This window comes from Rhinopithecus bieti, unplaced genomic scaffold (genome assembly GCF_001698545.2).
Source record: "Rhinopithecus bieti isolate Rb0 unplaced genomic scaffold, ASM169854v2 scaffold_68671, whole genome shotgun sequence".
Taxonomy (NCBI): domain Eukaryota; kingdom Metazoa; phylum Chordata; class Mammalia; order Primates; family Cercopithecidae; genus Rhinopithecus; species Rhinopithecus bieti.
Window position 1 is genome coordinate 940,175 of NW_016827678.1, and position 22,528 is coordinate 962,702.

At 35.2% G+C, this 22,528-nt stretch overlaps 1 protein-coding gene across 1 annotated transcript in view; it reads right to left on the reverse strand.

The window, feature by feature from the left end:
- Nucleotides 1-22,528, reverse strand: part of ANKRD17 (ankyrin repeat domain 17) — a 190,917-nt gene that overhangs the window by 73,938 nt on the left and 94,451 nt on the right. The window contains 8 exon segments of the mRNA XM_017864066.1: nt 1,938-2,047; nt 2,439-2,630; nt 4,008-4,245; nt 6,666-6,760; nt 9,135-9,368; nt 10,600-10,747; nt 10,992-11,139; nt 15,956-16,112. Coding sequence (XP_017719555.1) covers nt 1,938-2,047; nt 2,439-2,630; nt 4,008-4,245; nt 6,666-6,760; nt 9,135-9,368; nt 10,600-10,747; nt 10,992-11,139; nt 15,956-16,112 — 1,322 coding nt within the window.

Genomic DNA, 22,528 nt, shown 5'->3' on the forward strand with positions numbered 1-22,528 from the left:
AAAAAAAAAAAAAAAAAAGACTTAATTGACATTTAATTGCAGTGAACAAGTATTCTTTTTCATGGAAATCAAAAGGAAAATAATTGGACTGATTTCTGAATCTAAATATTTAAATATAATGCTTTGAAGGAAATTAAGAAATATATTTTTAAATTTAAAAAAATCAAATTATAAATACGTTCTATGGAAATAATTTTAGTATATGTGCTGCCAAAGTGAGCACTGGAAATAATTTTAAAACTGAAGTTATAGTCACGTGATCATGATGTCCTCATCTAAATGCATCTGAGTAATCTCTCCCTCTCTCTACACAATGAATTGCAGTACTTGAACATGCACGTATAGTACTCTAGCCTTCTCTGAACAATCAATATAATGAGCATTATCCTCATCCACTCCAAGTTATCTTCCTCTCATGAGTGTATCCCACCTCTATGAATTTCAGTAAGTATATCATTACTATCTCTTTACAGACTTCCTATTCTCTCTAGTTTCCCTTATATAAAAATGATAAATATTTCTAAAACCATCAACTCTAAGGTGTTACAAGAGCTTTCTGGGTCTCAAAAGGATGGAGACTCTACTGCATACTTAACGATTAATAAGTAATCAAGAACACTACTGGTGAAATTTTCAATCTTAAATTTTCAATCTTAAAAAATAAAGATTTGAGAAAAAGTATCTTTTGTATGGCATTTTTTATTTCTTTTTTTAAAAAAACCTTCACATCTGATGAACAATTTCTGATTTTTCCCTTAAGCTATTTCCTAGGTTTTTCTAATTGCCATCAACTAACCAAGTACTAAAGATTACACTGCTGTATATTTCAGAGCCATTGTGGCAAACACCAGGAATACAGTTCTTACGCTGAAGAAGCTCTAAGTCTAACAAGCTTGAAGCACTTATTATACATGTTCTATTCTAGTTAGTTGTGTGCTTATGTCTCCCTTGTTAGACCTAGTGCTAACATTAAGTGGCCCCAACAATAATCTAATTCAACATTTTCTTTTCATAAACAACAAAAGAAAGGTTAAATTATAAATTATTAAGTTTATAAAACTAATTACTGAAGAGGGGCTTGTTGCTGCCTGCACATGAATTTGTCATAAACTATGAAGGAAAGAGCACAGGTGCTTATTAATCTTAGAATCTCAGGCCCATAAATATATGGGTGCTCACATTTTAACTAAAATTGGCCTTTGGATCTTATTCCTATTACCTCGCAGGCTAGACTGGAAGACCACCTACTCTACCCACACACAGTTGCTTTATGCTTCCTCACCCCTCAGGCTTCACTCATAACATTTTTTCCAATTGAAATACCTCTTTAGCCACAACACTGCCATATCTATCTGTCCAAACTTTACCCCAAAATAATACATCAGATGACCGCTTTACCTTTTGAGCTTCTTTACTCTGCACTTTCACTACAACATCTCTTATAATAACCTCAGTATTTATGTCACCTATTATTTTTCTTAAAATTATAAAGTACTGAAGAGAAAAGATTATTTATTAAGCATTTATAAACTCTTCTGTTATTTAATAATGTTCTGAATATTGTAGGCATAATTTATTTCCTAAGCAATACTGAAATTCCTCTAAGCCACATTTGCCTTTTTATACCAAATCAGAAAAACTTCTACAAATAGTTAAATACCTAAGTGAAAATTAATCTGCATTAATATCTGTAACACAAAAATTTCCTTTTAATATGGAAAATGAGAGATAATGCAGTGAATAACCCTATTAAGGAAAAAAAGAATGGACACTAAACAGCGTGGGAAAAAATGTGACTAAGTGAGAGAAAGAATGGCAAAAAAAAAAAAAAAAACCATAAAACTGAAAGTAAAGAAATACCTTTTGTCTAGACTCTCCATAATTTAAAATTAATTTCTTATTGTTAACTATTAAGATTTAAAAACTAAATAGCTTACCAGATCTGCGCCTGCCTGAAGTAAGACATCTGCTACATCAGTATGACCATTTTCACAGGCATATGTTAGTGCTGTATCCCCTGTTGCTGTTGTTGCATGAACGTTAGCTCCTGTAGTAGTGTCAACAAATAATACATAGACTTAAAAGAGCCATAAGACATGTAATATATGATGGAAATAAAAACTTCTTCTGTATAAGTCATATCTCCTCAAGTTAAATTAAAACCTTACTCATTAAAACAAAACAAAAAAACCTTATTCATTTCTAGAAACAGAGAATATTGTAGGCATTAAAAAAATTACAAACAAAACTGGTTGAAATTAAAGCTGCAAATACTTCAAACAGCAGTAAGGTAAACTGCTCAGAATACATACAAAGGTATATCACACTTTTTCTTAAACTCACACATTCAGTGTATCATAGCATCATAAAACATTTGCACATGACATTTTAGTTAAATAAATCATGCAAAAAACTTCTCCCAAATGCAAAATGCCTACCTGCAGCTAATAAGTATTTAACTAACTCCAAATGACCCTCTTGAGCAGCTTCCATTAAAGGGGTAGAACACCCTAGTTCTATATCGGCTCCTGCCTTAATTAGAAAGTCTGCCACTTCCAGAAAGCCTCCACAGCAAGCCAGAGTCAAGGCAGTTTCTTGAGTTTCTTCTGTCTGTGCATTGATATTTGCTCCTAAAATAAAGATTCCAATTATTTAAAGAAAGTCATTAACTTATTCCAGAGATATGAAAAACATGATTGTTTCTTAATAAACTCTATCTCAAAAATGAACATTTATATTACTATGATAAGTAAGAAAGTGCCTCTCTCCTAACTCCTAAGGCAGTTAAAAATAAAAATAAATAAAACTATTAAAACCACCTCCAGATTTGATGTACCACAGCTGGAGTAATATTTACTCAGCCAGAAGGTACAAGTCAGGTGATAAAAGAACTAAAAAATATAAGCGACATCCTCTCATTATAGTGATTCAAAAATGATAAAGATACTGGTGATTATGACGAAGATGATAATAAAAATCTTAACATTCAATAAGCTCTTACTATTTCCCAGGCAATATCAAAGCATTTTACAACTTGTTTAGGTATTATTATTACTATTATTAGTTCCATTTTACAGCTAAGGAAACTGAAGTTATTTAACTTATACAAGGTCACAACATTATCATCATCAATACTATCACCATCACTATAGTTAGTACTTAACAGGCACTATACGACAAGCACTGTTCTATGAGCTTTATATATACGTATTAACTGTCACAACAACTCTACACATGAGAAAACTGAGGCACAGAGGTTAGAAACTTGCCTAAAGTTATAAAATTGGCAAGCAGTGGAGTTGTGATTCAACCTAGGAAGTCTGCTCCAAAACCTATGCTTTAAAAATCATAGTCAACATTACCTCTAAATAAAAACAAAAGTTTTTTTAAACGTTGCATTCCTCTTAAATTTGTCCAGACAAAACTTCACTACTGAAAGAAAATAAAATCATGCTACAAATACAGAGATGGGAGATTACTTCTAAACTGAAGATACCTTAACATAGTGAAGTAATTGTTTCACTTTTCCCAAAAGAGAAGTTTATGTACTGAGCCCCTTGACAGCTTCTAATGTGTGTGCATTCTTGCACTCTCATCAAGTTAGTCTTTAAGGCATGGTTTCCATACTGTTTTATAAAACACTAGATCTATTAAATATTTATTAGTAGGTATTCTGCCCCCAAAGGAATACATTCTCTTGATCTATTAGTTTTAGAAATGTTGACTCTTATATTCCCCTATTTAACTCACAAGTCTTGCCAATACCAGTTCTGTTTTTCATTCACATATAGCACATGATGTCTCTGAAAGCTCTATATTAAAGAAGTTTCTTTGCTTTTGTTTAACACAGTATGGGAGTCATTTTCACAGTAAATACTTCATCACTGGTTAGTGTAACAGCTCTTTGCAACTCTACTAGAAAGCTGAAATACTAAAATCCAATTTTATAAAATTATACTCTTAGGTTTTACACATTTATACTTTAGTGTCTTGATAGATATGGTTACCTTGACCTAGAAGTAATGCCACCATTTCTTCATGTCCTTCTCGAGCTGCTTCCATCAGTGGTGTATAACCTTCATCATTGACCTCTTCCAGGCTAGCTCCTCTTTCAATAAGTAAAGCTGCAAGTTCCACATGCCCACCACATGCAGCCAAAGTTAATGGTGACTCAAATGAATCAGCAGGCATGTTCACTTGGGCACCGCTGTCAAGAAGTAACCTAGCTACTTCAACATGGCCATCCTAATCATAATACAATTTAAAAAATTAAATCAGCACCATTAAAAAAATCTTGGAAAACCTGAAGCTTTTTCAATTACTATACACTGAAGTTTATCTATTTCCACTCAAATAGGAATAGATCTACATTTAACAGTTGAGTAAATCAGCATTTATTATGCACTGCCTATATTCTGTTAACATAGAAGAGGGAAATAGAGATTGAAAATATAAAATAAGTAGAAACATGATACCTTCGATCAAGAAGCTTATTTACCATAAAAAAAAAAAAAAAAAAAAAACAGTAAGTATGTGAAATAAGAGACTATAGTGAGACCACAGATAATATCAACACTGTATGGTACAAACTTAAATGCTAAAAGGATAAAGTTTAGAGAGGGAAAGAAGAATTTTCATAAGAATCTTTAAGGATAAGCAAACTTTTGATTAGTTAGAAAAAAATGCAACCCTTTTTGGAGAAGTGGGGGAAGGATACATGCTGTGTTAGGTGAACACAATGTGTACATGGTACTTTCTGTATTGCTCATCATCCCAGTACCAGTGAAACTAAGAAAAGGGCCAGGTGTGGTGGCTCACGCCTGTAATCCCAGGACTTTGGGTGGCTGAGGCAGGAGGATTGCTTGAGCCCAGGAATTTGAGACAGGCCTGGGCAAAATGGTGAGATCTCATTTCTACAAAAAACACAAAAATTATCCAGAGGTGGTGGTATGCACTTGTCCCAGCTACTCAAGAGGCTGAGGAGGAAGGATCATTTGAGCTTAGCAAGTTGAGGCTGTAGTCAGCCACGATTATGTCACTGCACTCCAGCTTGAGAAAAGAGTGAGACCCTGTCTCAAAAATGAATAAAAAAAGAAAATTCTATATTCTGTCTCCTTTACTGGTCACTTTTTCCCACTCCTTTCTTAATTACTGGCAACTTCAAGGCCCTCTTTTCCCTTCTTTTTGTCCTTCAATAATTTTTTCCATCTACATGTTATCTCCCAGACATATTCTTTCAAACATACCATGCCCATTTTTGCCTCCATGCTTGTCACACTACACAACTTTAATGTCTTACTACTTTTTTTTCTTTTTCAATTTGTAGAGAAGAATCTAATGTCTTACTAGTTTGATTACTTTGCTATTTCTTCAGTGCTGAATATTCTTCCTTAACAGTGAACTCCTACATTTCCTTTAAATCCGAGTTTAAAAACTCAGTATTATAGCAAGTCTTTCACATGTCTGGCCCCTACTAATACCTTTCACTTACAATATTTACTTCCAGTGCATGTTGGCTAGATCTACAGATTATTCCATTTTAATTTCTTAATCTACACACAGGCTGTTTCCTCAGTAAGGAGTGGCAAGAATGATTAAATTTCCTTATGATGGGGAACTTTTAAAACTGTTACTGTTAATACTATTAATGTGTTTTATACCCATTATCCCATTTAATCCTCACAACTCCAGGGAAAGATATTTTTCTCACTTTACAGATGAAGAACTCAAAAGCTTAGAAAACTTTTATTTGTTACAAAATAATTTGCTAAAGCAAACACTAAGATGGCAATAAGGAAAACAACAGATAACTCAGGTCTTATATGGCTACCTAATATTTTTAAAACTAGTAAATAAAATTTAACATCCTTTCAATAATTATTCTCTGAAGGGGAGATGAGACAAGAAACTTCAGATTCTTTTGGGGCCCTTTCTACCGTTAGCATGTTCCCCTCATAAATTTTTCTATAATATTTTGATCCACTTCTGTGTCATAAATCATAAACTAAGACACAAAGGTTTAAGAGTACTGTTATGAGCCATTCCCGAATACAAACTCTAAAATACAGCTCTTCAAAAGACAATCTAGGGCTCAGAAAAGACCATGAGAGAGGGGAAATTATGTAACACAAATTATGCTCTACTTTAAAATTTTTGTTTAGTCTATTTATTGGTTTGAGGTATGTTATGCTTATTAATAATGTACATACTCTGAATTATATTTCCTTTTTTCTTTTTTTTTAACATTTTTTTGAATAGACAGGGTGTCTTGGTATGTTGGCCAGGCTGGTCTTGAACTGCTGGCCTCCATTTTAATTTGTTAATCCAATCCTCCCACCTTGGTCTCCCAAAATGCTGAGATTACAGTCGTAAGCTAGCAAGCCTGGCCATATTTTCCTTTTTCATATCCTCAGCCAATCTTTACAAGAGTCACTTTGGTGACGACAACTATATAAAACCAGTATAGCTATGTGAGCCTAAGAAAATGCAGGTAGCACTGTAAAGCTTCAGAAAATAACTTTAATAGAAGTTAATTTTGTACAACTGATTCAATAAGGTTCTGACAAACAGAATCGTAGCACCCATTGAAAAGGCATTCATTGTATACTACTCTGTCTCTCCCTGGTTAATATATAAACATATTTCGCATATTTCACTAATCTTACCATGCAAGCCTCCATTAGAGCAGTGTGCATTTCATCTGTTTTATGCTCTTGATCCGCGCCTGCTTCCAAAAGAAATCGCACCATCTCTAAGTGTCCTAAACCAAAAGTGTACAAGATTACTTAAAAATATTTTATTATTCCAAAATAATTTTTAAAATTATAATATTTTGAAAAGTTATATTTAACTTACAGCATTAAATTTATAAGCATAATAAAGTCAACTAGAAGCTACCCTTAACTGTAGAACACAAATTACACAAGTGATCTTGCTGTTCTACCCCTTACTCTACTGCGCTAGAAACTGCTGCTACTAGAGTCCCTGCTGGAGGTGAACAAAGATGCCATTAAAATCCAACACCCAAAATGTTCCCTCTACAACCTTTTAAGAGCCCAGGTATGTTATAGTTATTTTATTTATGCTATGGAATAAATCAGTTTTCATGAACTAGTAGCCTGAGATAATGATCAGTCAAGTTATTTCTGTGAGAAAATGTATTTAAAGTTCCAATACCTAACTCAGAAACATTTTAGGAAAAACATGCTTATAAACTGGGAACTGTATGTATAAAAATATTCTTCAAACCACACCATTTAATTTATATTTATATATTTAATTATAACATAAACATGTACACACATTTATGTAGTTTCTTTTTTTTATATGCAGTTTCAAATAAACCATATGCTTCAGTTCAGATAAAGATACCATATAAGTGGTTAAAAAGCAGAAGACAAATTATAATTTAAAAAAGACTCAGATTCTATGCAAAAAACAATAGAAAAATTATTTATTTTTTTCCAGCTTTATTTAGAATCAGCTACAATCAATTCTTATTCAACTGGGATGCAGGAGAAGGACAGATAGTGAAGTCACAGGTAAACAGTTAAACAAAATTTACTTCGGTGAGTAAGTGTAGTATCTGCCATGTCTTGTATTTGCCAACTACCTACCATCCCTTTTTCTCTCTGTGATTCTCCCCTCCCCAAAACCCACATTAGTGCTTAGTCTCAGCCTGACTTCCCTCTCTTCCCCAACTCCTCCTTGTCAGTCTACATCATACGAAACCTCACCAGAAACAGAGGAAGGGAAAGGGGTCCATGGATACCTGGAAGTAGTAGAGATGTTCTCCACCAGCTCAGTTCGCTATCCAGCTTCTAATTAAAGCCTGCAAGCCCCAACCTCAGATGCCCCTTTTGGATAGCAGGGTGGGGCTACAAGCAAAGGGGAGAGGGGAGAGGAGTTACATGCAGCCCCATCTCAAAGCTCTCTGGCCAGCAGGGACTCAGTAGTGAAATGCAGCCAGTACTGGGTTCAAAAGTATTTGTGAGAAGGGGAGAGAGCCACCCAATCAGCCCACCCCAAGGCTCACCTCCTCTCCTCCCAATGAAGATCAGCCTCTGCTTAACTGTAAACAGGGTTGGGGAAGGGAACTAAGGGACCTCAGTTGTGCTCCCTATCTGAAAATCTATTAACATGAGATAATCAAAAGCACTTTATAAATAAACTATATTTTTCAAATTTAAGTTAAATTTTAGTCAATTAATCCAAATATATAAGGATTATTTTCATGTTTATAAATGAAATTATTCCAAAAGGCATCACACAACCTTGGCTACTCTTATATAGAACAAAACAACACTAAGGCCAGAACTAGGGTGAGGAAATCAAAGCACAGGGTGCAAAATTTAAGGAGCCACTCACATGTAAGCTTGTGCAAGTGAAAGGTTAGTCACTGAGAATGAGTGCCTCCTTAAATTTTTTACTAGGTTTTGCAAAAGCTTGTTCTTGATGCCTAGGGGTCAAGAATTTATGATGTAAATAATATGGGACAACTATATAGATATATGGCATAAAACACAGAATTGAATGGCTAAACACAAAATTGCATGACCACCGCACCTGGCCCAAAAAACTTTCTTAATAAAAGATTTTCTTAATTTACTTTCTTAAAAAGTAAAACATCTTACTTTACAGCCATTTATCTGCCATATATGTGGAGTCTAAAAAATGTTCAGCTCTGTGGCTGTGTTTTAACAATCTAGAATATAGAACAGTAATTATCTACAGACCAAACATCTTTCCAGGCAACTGTCCAGCCTGCCAAAGGAGGGCATTTTCTGTACTATCAATATTTTCAGGTTCATTGACATCATTTAAAATACCATGTACCCCTTCATACCAAGCAAAATCTTCTCGACATGAAAGCTATTATACAGTTCATATTAAAAGAACTGTTTCTGATAAAATTAGATCAATTAATACTCATTTTCAGTGACAATGTTTATAATGTTAAATCTATATTTTAAAATTTAAATAGTAAACAAACTGAAACACTGTAAACACTTAACATTTTAATTACATACTATATACTATTATGTTTTATTTTTTAATTTAAAAACAAGATCACATAAAATAATTACAATTTCACATGTTTAAAAACTTTGTTTCAAGAAAGGTTTATACTGTACCTTTGTAACAAGCTAAGGTAAGGGCACTCTCTTTAAATTCATTGGAATGCGTATTAATGCCAGCCCCATTTTCTAGCAGCAATCTGGCTACCTCCACATGTCCAGCACTTCCAGCTTCCATAAGAGGGGTATGACCATTTTCATTATGGTCCTCAATACTAGCACCGGATTCCAAGAGCACCTTTACAACATCTACATAGCCTCCAGCGCAAGCATATGTAAGTGCTGTATTGCCTATTTTAATTAGGAAAAATAAAAATATATTAACATAAAATAGCAAAATAAATCAAAGTGCTAATTTACATTAAGAAAATGGAAACGAAAGACTATAACCATAATAAATATTAAATTACACATACATATATGTAAATATATATCTATATATAAAATTCCTTTCCTACTGCATTTTTTCTTTCTGAAATCAACTCCCTATTCTCCTTCTCCATTTAAAACCAAAGTCAAATACATGTGGAAAATCATATACACTTATCCAGATTGGAGAGTTGTAAAAGAACTGGGCAAGTCTGCCCTGGAGCTAAGTTTTACCTTAAGATGAGAAAAAAGTTGTTTGTTTTAATGATTATCAGAGAAATGCTTCACAAGTTTTTTAGTTTTTTTTTTTTTTTTATTTTAATGTTTTCTAACTTAAAATTATTCATCATATGCATACATTATACTATACTTTTATCTATATGTTTTCATTACAACTCAAATACTAGTTTAACTGATCAAATTAAATTTCTATATCTGGAATTGAATTCAATAATTTCTAAACTTTTCTGCTGATAAAATTTCCCATATTACAAGAAAAATCAACCTTCTGGGTAAAACAAGAGTTTTTAAAAATACCTTTAAATCAGAACATGATCTTAAAAAACATTTAATAAATTTGAAAAATCTGCATGAAGGAAATGCACAAAATATTTCCATGAAATTTTAGAAATTTTACACAAATCTATCTAGGCCCAAATTTGAAAATACATATATATATATGTATATTTTAGACTAAAGTGATGCTATTCTTCAGGACACAATGTTTTCACAATACTTTTTCTATGGGCCACAATTTAGTAACAGTAGGAAACAATGAACTATTCTTTTGTTCCACAACCTTTTGTTCTCCGTATCTTCCCATTCCTCTCCTAAAAAACTGGACACATGGGTTTGAGCACTACAGCCCACACCTCTCAATTTCCAAGAGAGTGGTCCGTCTAACTGGGTCAGTGTTTTACTTTTATCTTAAAGAGCCTTAAAAGGCCAATTGCCCTCATAAACAAAACAGGAAGAATATCATTCAGAATATATTCTATATACTTCAAAATTCATACACAGATGTATGAGAATATGTAGCACATCTAAGAAATAAGACAACTGAAAAATTAGCACTAAATATCACCTTCATGCGAAACCACTACTACCAAATGATGTTACTACTTAGCAAAACTGAAAAAGAAATATGCATGACCTGTTGAAGACTGTGCATTAACATCTGCTTTATGAGCTAGCAGCAACTTCACAATTTTGACATGTCCTCCATTAGCAGCAGCCATTAAAGGTGTAATGTCACCTTTGATTCCCCTATCTTCCACATTTGCATGCATTGCCAACAAAACCTTATGAGAGAAAAATAGTTTAAAAAGATATTAAGAAATGATAATCATCAAAAAATTTTGAACGTATGTATTTATATAATGTCTACCTAGTCGTAGTAAAAGAGCTTTAGCACACAAAATTTATCTAACAAAACTATTTGTTGAAATAATCCAAATGGTTGGAAAGATTTATTTTATTATTTCCTTAGTAAGCAAGCCAGTTTTATAAAAAACAACAAATAAGCTTTATTTTGATAATACGAACCTGTGCAAGCTCATAGTATCCAGCAGAACAAGCTAAGCAAAGGAGGCTCTCCCCTTCCTCTGTGTGTTCATTTACACTTCGCCCTTCAATAAGTAACTTTCGCACAGCATTTACATCTCCTTCTGAACAGGCTTCTGCCAAACTGCGGCTATTAGGGAAAGAATATCACAATACCAGAATATAAGAATATTAAAAAATTGCACAGCGTAAATATTGGTTTTGGTTGTTTTGTTTTTTGCTGTTTAGAAACAGAGTCTTGCTCTGTCACCCAGGAGTGGGTACAGTGATGCAATCAGCTCACTGCAGCCTTAAACTCCTGGCCTCAAGCACTAGGATTACAGATGTGAACAACCACACCCAGCCAGAGTATTGGATATTTATGTCAAATCTCTATAGTTATATGGTTTGGCTCTATGTCCCCACCCAAATCTCATGTTGAATTGTAATCACCAGTGTTGGGGGAGGGACCTGGTGGGAGGTGATTAGATCATGGCAGCAGATTTCCCCCTTGCTGTTCTCATGATAATGAGGGAGTTCTCATGAGATCTGGTTGTTTAAAAGATCTTTGCTCTCTTTCTCTCTCCTGCTGCACTATGGTAAGACATGCTTGCTTCCCCTTTGCCTTCCACCATGATTGTAAGGTTTCTGAGACCTCCCCGCTATGCTTCCTGTACAGCCTGTGGAACTTTGAGTCAATTAAACCTCTTCTCTTCATAAATTATCCAGTCTCAGGTAGTTCTTTATAGCAGAGTGAGAATAGGCTAATGCTAACCTTAGTGCTCAACAAGGATGGTTATTTCAGTATGATTCATAACAAAAAAGCCAAAGATGATTGAATTCACTGAGTTTTTTACAATCTACATATCAATGGCACTGAATTAAAATTATCAATATTCCAAAATGTTTTCAGTTATGCAACTGAAGGATAAAGTCTAATTTACTGGTAAGTGAAGAAAGAACATAAAATTTTAAAACATAAAAGTTTATAGAAATCACACACAAATAACAGGTCATAATTATACTTCTTTTGTTTCGTCAGTAGAAAATTTTTTATAAAATTTAATTAAAAAGTAAAAACTGGGCAAAACTTCTACTAATTGTAAAGATCTATGTGAGTCCTTCCATCAAGTAAAGGGAAATCAGACAGAAAAGATGGGAGAATGTAATACTAATAAATGAATAACTGATGAGCCTTTTTTGGTTTTGGTTTTGGAAGTATTTACTCATACAATCAAATTTTGGGAGAAGTTTCAAATCCAGGCAAAGAAAAAGCTGAACTCAAGCAAAATGAGAGTGGAAAAAGTGGAGTAACAAGACATTAAACTGAGAGAAAAGTGTATGCCCCATAAACTTACCAAAACAATTCCAATTGTAGACATTTCTAAAGATTCTCACTTTTGTATAAAATAATCCTAAAACTAAATCCAGGGCTGTTAATATTCTTTTTATTTCAAATATAACTCAATTCTTTTATTATTCTCTTAAAATATGGCCCTTTCAATTCAAATACTAAAGGCACCTACAGATAATCACTTTTCTATACCTCTGTTATTACCATCACCCAGATTTAAGACCAACATCTTTGTCTCAGATACGGCAAAGCCTCCTAACCAGTCTCCTTGCCTTCACACTACTTGCTCTCCTTCAGGCTCTTTTCAACAAGGCAACCAGAGAGATCTTCTGTAAAGGAAAGTAGCACATGTTGGCCGGGCGCGGTGGCTCATGCCTGTAATCCCAGCACTTTGGGAGGCTGAGGCGGGGAGATCATGAGGTCAGGAGATCGAGTGATCTGGCTAACACAGTGAAACTCCGTCTCTACTAAAAATACAAAAAAATTAGCTGGGCATGGCAGTGTTTGCCTATAGTCCCAGCTACTTGGGAGGCTGAGGCAGGAGAACAGCTTGAACCCACGAGGCAGAGGTTGCAGTGAGCCAGGATGGCACCACTGCACTCCAGCTTGGGTGACAGAGCGAGACTTTGTCTCAAAAAAAAAAAAAGAAAAGAAAAGTAGAACACATCATTCCTCTACTCAGAACCCTCCACTGGCCTATAATGTCACTCACAGTAAAAGCCGAAATCCTTACAAGATTTGCCCTGTGGCAGGTATTCCTCTTCCCTTTTACTTCTCTGGCTTTATCTCCTACTCTCTCACCCTTATTCCTTCCACTTTGGCCACATTGGTCTTCTTGCTATTCATCACATACGCTAAATAAGCTCCAACCTCCAAATATTTGCATTTGCTCTTCCTGTGCCAAGACAGCTCCTCTCTCAGACATGTCTCACTCTCTTCCCTATTTCAGGTCTTTCCTAGAAAGCCATCATTTTAAGTGAGGACGTCCTTGACCATGCTATTAAAAAATGTAACATGACCTCTGCTATGGTTTATTTTGTCCTCTCCAAAAGTCATGTGAAATTTAATCCCAAATGTGGCAATATTGAGAGGTAGGGCCTTTAAGACATGACTGAGTCATGGGGGCTTTGTCTTCATGAATCGGTTAACCCATTCATGAATTAATGGATTAATGGGTAAATGAATTAATTAGTTATCATGGAGTGAGACTGGGTAGGCTTTATAAAAGGAAGAGAAACCTGAACTAGCACACTTAGCCTACTTGCCATGTGATGGCCTGTGCTGCCTCAGGACTCTGCAGAGAGTCCCTGCCAGCAAGAAGGCTCTCACCAAATGCAGCCCCTTGACCATGGACTTCTCTCAGCCTCCATAAATGTAAGAAATAAATTCCTTTTCTTGCCCAGTTTCAGGAATCCTGTTACAAGCAACAGAAAATGAACTAAGATAACCTCCAATCCAACCACTGCCTTAGTACTTTCCTTTAAATTTTTCCCATAGTTATTATTTTATTATGTGCCATACTATATATTTTATTTACATGTTAATTATATTTTCCCCTTACAAAAAGTGAAGGTCTCAACCAGTACTAAATAAATTTGTCTTTTAAACATCTCTTCTGATTTCCTATTTCACAGGACACTGACAGTCCCTAGACTCAATGCTCTCTATAATTTTTAAGCATGTTTAGGACAAATCCTTCCCGTAAGACGTTTCCTGTATAAGTGCGTACCTTTTCTCTCTTTCAAAGTAGTCTCTGTCTCTTTCACTTATTTATGCATATACCCTAATCTACATTATCATTTGAATTTTTCATACTATTTCCACGTGTGTATACCAGCTTTAAAACAACCTTAGAGGATCTACTCTAGTAACAGCTGAACTTAAGAACTTGTGGGCAAAGGGTATATTAAGCCTCGCACATGGCACTGTCCTTAACTAATATAAAAATGTGGCACACAGTACTCACTGCACATAAGTCTATCATCTTTCTCAAACTTTGTTGAATAAATATAATTGTCACAAATATGTTCTATTTTTTTCTGTTAAATTCCAGTATTTTCAATGCAAAATAATCTGTGACTTTTTATTTTTGTATTCTATTTCCTGCTTTAACTGGTTTTAGTATACCCTTCATGGTGTTTTTAATTTTCTCTCTTGCCAATCTTAGCAGGCACCACATTAAAAAATATTTGGAGATAACCAATAATATTTTAGGCTAGTAAAACCGAACATTTACTATGGAATAGAAACCGAGGTTAACTGAAGAAGGGAGTTAACCTACGAGAAGAATGGTAAGGCAAGTTAATACAGACACAAAAATCTAGATGAATGAACACTAATAAAGAGCCAAGAGAAACAGCAAATTCATGACCTTGTTAATACTATATAACCTCTCTTTTATACTCTTAAAAATGTATGAAAACACCGATAGACAAAAGAGAATTCTTAAATGCTATAATTTACTCTCTAAACCCAAATACAACAGAATATTCAGATGTTCTCAATTGTTTTAAGGCAATTGCTAAAATAAATAAAATGGCTTCATTTTATTAGAGGAGGCAAAAAGAAGCCACCAAGGGTTGAAAATGGTAACATGTATTAATGATTCTTTTCTAGCTGCTTCCTTGAACTATCTATCCATTTTTCTTGTCACTCTTTTTTTTTTTTTGGAGACGGAATTTCGCTCTTGTTGCCCAGGCTAAAGTGCAATGGTGCAATCTCGGCTCACCAAAACCTCCACCTCCCAGGTTCAAGCGATTCTCCCGCCTCAGCCTCCCGAGTAGCTGGAATTGCAGGCATGCGCCACCACACCTGGCTAATTTTTGTATTTTAATAGAGACGGGGTTTCTCCATGTTGGTCAGGCTGGTCTTGAACTCCTGAACTCAGGTGATCCTCCTGTCTTGGCCTCCAAAGTGTTGAGATTGCAGGCGTGAGCCACCGCGCCTGGCTTCCATTTTTTAATATACATCCATAATTGTGTTTATATATGAGATGGTGTGATTTTTATTGGATAACATCTTCAGAACAGCTTAAAATGTCATGTCACAAAACATTTACTGAGCCCTTACTAACTGTAAAGTACTATCTGTATACAAGGAATTATAGGATATAAAATAATAAAGTCCCTGGACTCACATTCAAGTTACAGGAACTAGATCTACGACTTCCTTTAAGACTTCATAAAGCAAATAAACAAATAAAAGCCTCACCCTTTAAAATGTTCAGAACTATGCAAATGAACTGGAAAATGGCCTAATTGTAAAACATTTACTTGTCACCAACACATTAAAAAAAAAAAATCTAAATAAGCAAAAAGTCTTTTATAACATATTGACTAGGCCTCAGTCTTGCAGTCAGAAAGACACTGGTGCTCTCCCACTTATTATCTATTTGATCTTAAGTTACTCACCTCTCTAACTTTTTATCTGTAAAATGAGAGTAAAAACAAAATCTATACCTTATAAAGTTTTTGTGAATCTAAATAAGACATCAGATGTCAAGTGGTTAACACAGTGCCAGCCAGGCACAAAATAAATGCTCAGTAAATGTTAGCTATTTGCTATTATTTTTAAGAAAATGAATTCATACTGGTTGCAGCAAAAATGTACTTACTTGTCCGACTGCCCTGCATTTGCTGTGCTTTCAGCTCTCATACGGGTAAGTGCAGCAGCAGCTTCATCCAACGCACAACTAACAGACGATGTCAACCTCCGGAGTACTTCAGGATCTGCAAAGGCTTTACCATCAGCCGTGGACAATTTGCCTATTCCTATTATTTTATTTTCGCACCAATATGGACACACCCAAAAGGGAGAAACAAAGCAAAATTCAAGTTACTTAAAGCTACACTGTGTATGTTAACAAATAACCTCCAAATGGTAGAGTAGACATATATATCGGCTGCCCAGCATCTTTTGAGGAATCACTCTTCACCAGTTTTCTAATAATCTTATTTATTCCGTGTGGTTCATAGGTACTTGATCCTGTGACCCTCTGGTGCCAGAAATGGGTCTTTAGCCTATGATGGGACAATTAGGCTCTGTCATATCTTTGAGAGAACGTATATTCAAAGGTTGCTAAATTGGTAAGATGTGAGTCATAAGCTATTTAGCCACTTTTGTCACCACATACAGAAAAAGACTGCCCAAAATAAAGTCAACATAGAGGAGAACAGAGACACAGAAAGAGAAGGGGACAGAGTCCTGATAAAATTATTTTTGACTCATTGACGCCAGTAGTGCCAGAAGCTAGCAACATCTCTATGATTTGGTAAATGTCTACATTTTATTTTTTTTAATTAATATTATTTTTTTTTTCGAGACAGGATTTTATTCTGTCACCCAAGCTGGAGTACAGTGGCATAGTCATAGTTCACTGCAGTCTTGAACTCTTGGGCTCAAGTGATCTGCCCAACTCAGCCTCCCAGTAGCTGGAACTATAGGCTCACACTGCCACACTAGGCTAACTTTTCTTTCTTCTTTTTTTTTATTTAGACAGGGTCTCGCTCTGTTACCCAGGCTGGGTGCATGGCACGATTACAGTTTACTGCAGCCTCATCATCCTGGGTTCAAAATCTTCCTGTCTCAGGCTCCCAAGTAGCTGGGACTACAGGTGTGTACTACCATGCTTGGTTAATTATTTTACTTTTTGGAGGAATCGGGGTCCCACTGCATTGACAAGGCTGGTCTCGAACTCCTGGGCATAAGGAATCCTCCTGCCTCAGCATCCTAAAGTACTGAGATTATAGGTGTGAGCCACCACAGCAGGACACCCAGCTAATTTTTAAACTTTCTTGTAGAGGTAGGGTCTCATTATGTTGTGTAGGGTAGTTTAGATCTCCTAATCTCAAGTGATCCTCCCACCTCAGCTTCCCAAAGTGCTCCCAATTACAGGTGTAAACCACTGCATCGGACCAATGTCCATTTTTGCTTAAAAATGTTTACTAGGCTATCACCTGTGAACAAAATATGGCCTAAAAAGGCATTCTAGACTATATATAAAAATAAGCTATAAATGAGTTATGTCTACAACTTACCACATATTCTTAAATCATCTGAAAGTACTAATCTGAAAACCATTCAGAACTGCAAAACTAAAAAAAAAAAAAAAAAAAAATCAAAAGCAGAGATGGCTAGTAACCATCTACATGAAACCTAACTGTTGCTCTTTCAGATATCCCTATAAAGCATGATGCATTCTTACCCCTAACTTTTATTATTTTAATTCAGTGGTGCTTAATAGAAGCTGCCCATCAGCATCACTTGTGGTACTTTTTTTGCTTTTATTTTAAGATAGGGTCTCACCCGGTTGCCCAAGCTGGAGTACAGTGGCATGATCATGGTTCACTGCAGCCTCGACCTCCCAGGCTCGGCCCCGACTTTGGCCTCTTGAGCACCTGGGACCACAGGCACGGGTCATCATGCCTGGCTAATTGTTTTATGTTTTGTTTTGTTTTGGCTTTTTGGTAGAGACAGGGTCTCAATATGTTGCCCAAGCTGGTCTTGAACTCCTCGTTTAAGTGATCCACATGCCTCGGCCTCCCAAAGGGCTAGGTTTACAGGTGTGATCCAGCCCCCTGTAGTGCTTTTCAAATACATAGATGCTGAGCTTTTCTACATCTGGGGATCCAATTCAGTAAATAGAAAGCAGTGGCTGGCATCTATATATTTTAAAGGCTCTAAGGCAATTCTGATAAACAGCTAGGATTAAAAACCTTTACCTCTAATGTTATGATGGATATTACAGAACCCTGCTATCCAACATGTGGTCCACTGAATAGAAGCACTGCTATCGCTTGGGAGCTTGTCAGAAATGCAGAATCTCAGGCCCTATGATGTACTGATCCAAAACCTGCATTTTAAAAAAGATCCCCATATGATTCCGATGCACATTAAAGAAAGGCTATTATAGGTTTTACAACAAACTAGTTAACTAAAACAAAAAGGACCACTCACTTGGTAATAAACATATCTGCACAGATAAGTACATAACAGTGAAAGGTGTTCAATAATATCACATAAGTTTCATGTTTAAAGTTCTGAAAGTGTATACTTTTATAGTGCACTTTATAATAGGCAGCCTAGATTAAGCACCAAGTTAGAATAAAAAGGTTAGGGGTAAGCATGCTTTATAGAGATATCTGCAAAAGCAACAATTAGGTCTCACATAGGTGGTTATTAACCATCTCTGCCTTTAAAATATTTTTTTCTTTTGCCGTCCTGAATATTTTAGATTAGTACTTTTAGGTATGTTTTATGCTTTTCTTTAATAAAAAAACTAACATATCAAATGTTATATCTCACAAAACCAAAAATAAATCTGCCAAGAAGCCTTTATGATTATAGCCATAAAAAAATGTTCAGAGTAGTCAAATTTCATACCGGCTACAATTAAGATGTACAAAGAATAAAAATTGTCTTGGTCTGATAATTTATGTCACTAATATTAAAAGTCATACTATATTCTGAATCTACTACAATATTTAATAGATCATCTTTTGGTTAAATATATGAAGGCACTATTGAGATCAAGATCACAGAAGAATTTCCACATGAAAAAAATTAGCTCCAATTTTTCAGCCATCCAAGATTACTATATAACAAATATTTGTCAGTGATAGCAACAGGAACTAGGCAAGAGGACAGATCTGGCTCAGTAAAAACTAACCATTGTTTCAAAAAGAAAAAAAAAAGGAAATCTCACTTTAAATCTTTATGAACTTCTTGTATCTTCATAAGTAAAGGTAACTATTTTAATAAAGATAACTAGGAAGAAACCAAAGACAGAGATGGTAATCTTTCAAATTAATTAACAGTAATCAAAAATTAATTCTAGCTACCCTGAATTATGGTGATTCTACTTTTTTCTGGTCTTCTCCAGCTATTGAATATTAAAGTGAAGATCAAAAAACAGAAAAGGGCTGGGTGCAGTGGCTTACGCCTGTAATCCTACTACTTGGCAGGCGGATTTCCTGAGCTCAGGAGTTCGAGACCATCCTGGGCAACATGGTAAAACCCCATCTCTACTAAAAATACACAAAATCAGCTGGATGTGGTGGTGTGCGCCTACAGTCCCAGCTACTTGGGAGGCTGAGGCAGTGGAATCGCTTGAACCTGGGAGGTGAAGGTTGCAGTGAGCCAAGATCATGCCACTGCACTCCAGCCTGGGCGACAGAACGAGACTCTCTCCAAAACAAAACAAAAAACAAAAATAAAAAGAACAAAATGACCAGATTCTTATTTCCAAATTCTCTCATTTAATCAACTGAACAACAGAACCACAGAAATTCAGATAGAGGACACATTAAAATATTATTTATATTATTATTTCATAATAAAACTTAATAATATTACTAACACCATTAAACTTATTAAATATTATCTGATTTTAAGATAATTGAATGCATAATTATTTTCCTCTTAGAACTTGCTCAGAGGGCTAAAATGCAAGAGAAGCTCCTTCTATGATAAAACTAGGAAAAATTTGTATATAAGCTAAATATATAAGCTAAAATGTATGAAGACAAAGTAAACCAGAGATGTAACTAACTTATAGAACAGAATAAACTGAAACACCACTATCAAAAGAAAAACAGACCACTAGCCCAACAGGAGTCAGGTATTAGATGTACCGGACACAGGGGTGAGGTTTTGGTTAGAAAAAAAGGAGAATAGCCGAACACTTGTGAGGAGTAATCAGACATGAGTCTTCATTGCCAAACTAAACAGCCAGGTGATCATTCTCTAAAGAAACCAAACTAGAAAGGCCCTGGACTAGGAGACATCAGGTATACAGGAGGATGACATGAAGTACTACATAAAAGCATTAAGTGAAAGTTTACATGATAAGTAGTGAGATCCTCAGCCCCATTCCCACTGTCAGCTCCCAGAATTATGGTAGCTGGGTTCATTATTCAGAAGATAAACACTGACAGGTGTGTGTCTAATAAAATGATCCCAAGGTTACCTGTCCCTGATGTACACATCCTACAATCTTGGGACTGTGAATTTGACAAATTTTACTCCCAAAATTAAGTTATATTACATGGCATTGTTGACTTAAACACAGCGAGGTTATCCTGGTGGGCCTGACCCAATCAAATGAGCTTGTGAAAGGCAGACATTTCTTTGGCTGGTTGGAGATAAGGAAGTCAGAGATTAAAAGCACAAGAAGGATTCTACTTGCCACTGCTGACTTAAAGATGGAGGGTGCCACATGTCAAAGAATGTGGGCAACCTTATGGAGATGACAGCCCATAAAAAAATCAGGATCTTGGTTCTACAATTGCAAGGAACTAAATCCTGCTACCAAAAACAATAAATTTGGAAGTAAATGTTCACCCACAGCCTACAGATAAGGAATATAGGATAGCTGATTTCAGCCTTGAGACCACAAGCAAGAGAATCCAGTCACACTGTCCCCAGATGTCTGGCTCACAGAAATTTAAGAGATAATAAATGGGTGTTGTTTCACACCACTGTATTTATGGTAAATTGTTATGCTGCAATAGAAAACGAATCCATGCTGTATAGTGAAATGCACCAACAAAACATGCATCCAGATTTTCCAATTTAGCTTTTTATGGCATTGCTAGACTAAAAACAGAACCAAAAGATCACCAGACATCTGAAGAAAATCTTAAATATGAAAAGCCAGCCAAAGTATTGAAAATGAGACTGAAATTTTATAATGCCAAAATTATAAAGCTTTGGAGAAGGAGAACAGGGACAAATGGTACAGAGACAGGGTTAAGTTATAAATAAGTGTGGCAACACCAGAAGTTTAGTAACTTTAAAGGTCTGAGAGTGATTTTTTAAACTGGAACTCTATACCTAGCTAAACTATCAAGTATAAGGATAGTAAGAAAGGCATTTTCAGATGGTCTAAAAAATTTTTACCTCTCAAGCATCCTTTCTCAAGAAACATATTGGATACCTAAACCTTGTTCAATCTCAACATCACAAAAAGAGAACCAACCAGACAGTGCCTATGTGATACATAAGGAAATACACAGCATTATGAATGTCTATTCTTGCCAAAATCAGAATAAATCTGAATCTGATCAAGTATCTGGATCTAAAATAGGAAATACAACACACAAAAGCACAACTGCCACAACCCATAAAGTGAGAGAAGTGACTATTTCTTCAACAAATAAACAGAAAAAAAAAAGAGGAACTGTTATGATTAAACTTAAGACAATTTTTTAAAAAAATTTAATTTTATGGGTACATAGTATGTGTACATATTTAAGAAAAATAATTAACATTAAAACTATGTAAACCTTGTTTGGATCCTGATTTAAAACAACTGTAAAAAGATAGAAAATAATTGAAGAAATCTCAACACTGACAGGATACTGGCAATATTAAGGAATTCCTTTTTTTTTCCTTTAAATCTGAAATAGTATTATGGCTATATTTCTTTTTAAACACTCTTAATTTACAGATACATACTAAAATTTTTATATATGAAATGGTATGGTACTTAGATTTGCTTTAAATTAACATAGGTGGAGATGTCAGCAAGGTGATAATAGGCAGATATGAAAAAAGACTGCCTGTACACTGAAGACTGCTGAAGCTGGATGATGGATAAACATACAGAGGTTTCATTACGCTCTTCTCTTAGATTTGTATATGGAAATTTCCATTTAAAAAGGGAAGGAAATAAAGGAGTGAGGGAGACGAAAAGTGAAAGAGAGGTGGAGAAAGAAAGGAAGGGAAGTAGGGGGAATGCTAGCTTGTTAGCTACCATAAAGAAAATATATGGGATCTAATTAAACTAAAGAGCTTCTGCACAGCAAAAGAAACTACCATCAGAGTGAACAGGCACCCTACAGAATGGGAGAAAATTTTTGCAATCTACTCATCTGACAAAGGGCTAATATCCAGAATCTACAAAGAACTCAAACAAATATACAAGAAAAAAACAAACAACCCCATCAAAAAGTGGGCAAAGGATATGAACAGACATTTCTCAAAAGAAGACATTCATACAGCCAACAGACACATGAAAAAATGCTCATCATCACTCGCCATCAGAGAAATGCAAATCAAAACCACAATGAGATACCATCTCACACCAGTTAGAATGGCAATCATTAAGAAGTCAGGAAACAACAGGTGTTGGAGAGGATGTGGAGAAATAGGAACACTTTTACACTGTTGGTGGGATTGTAAACTC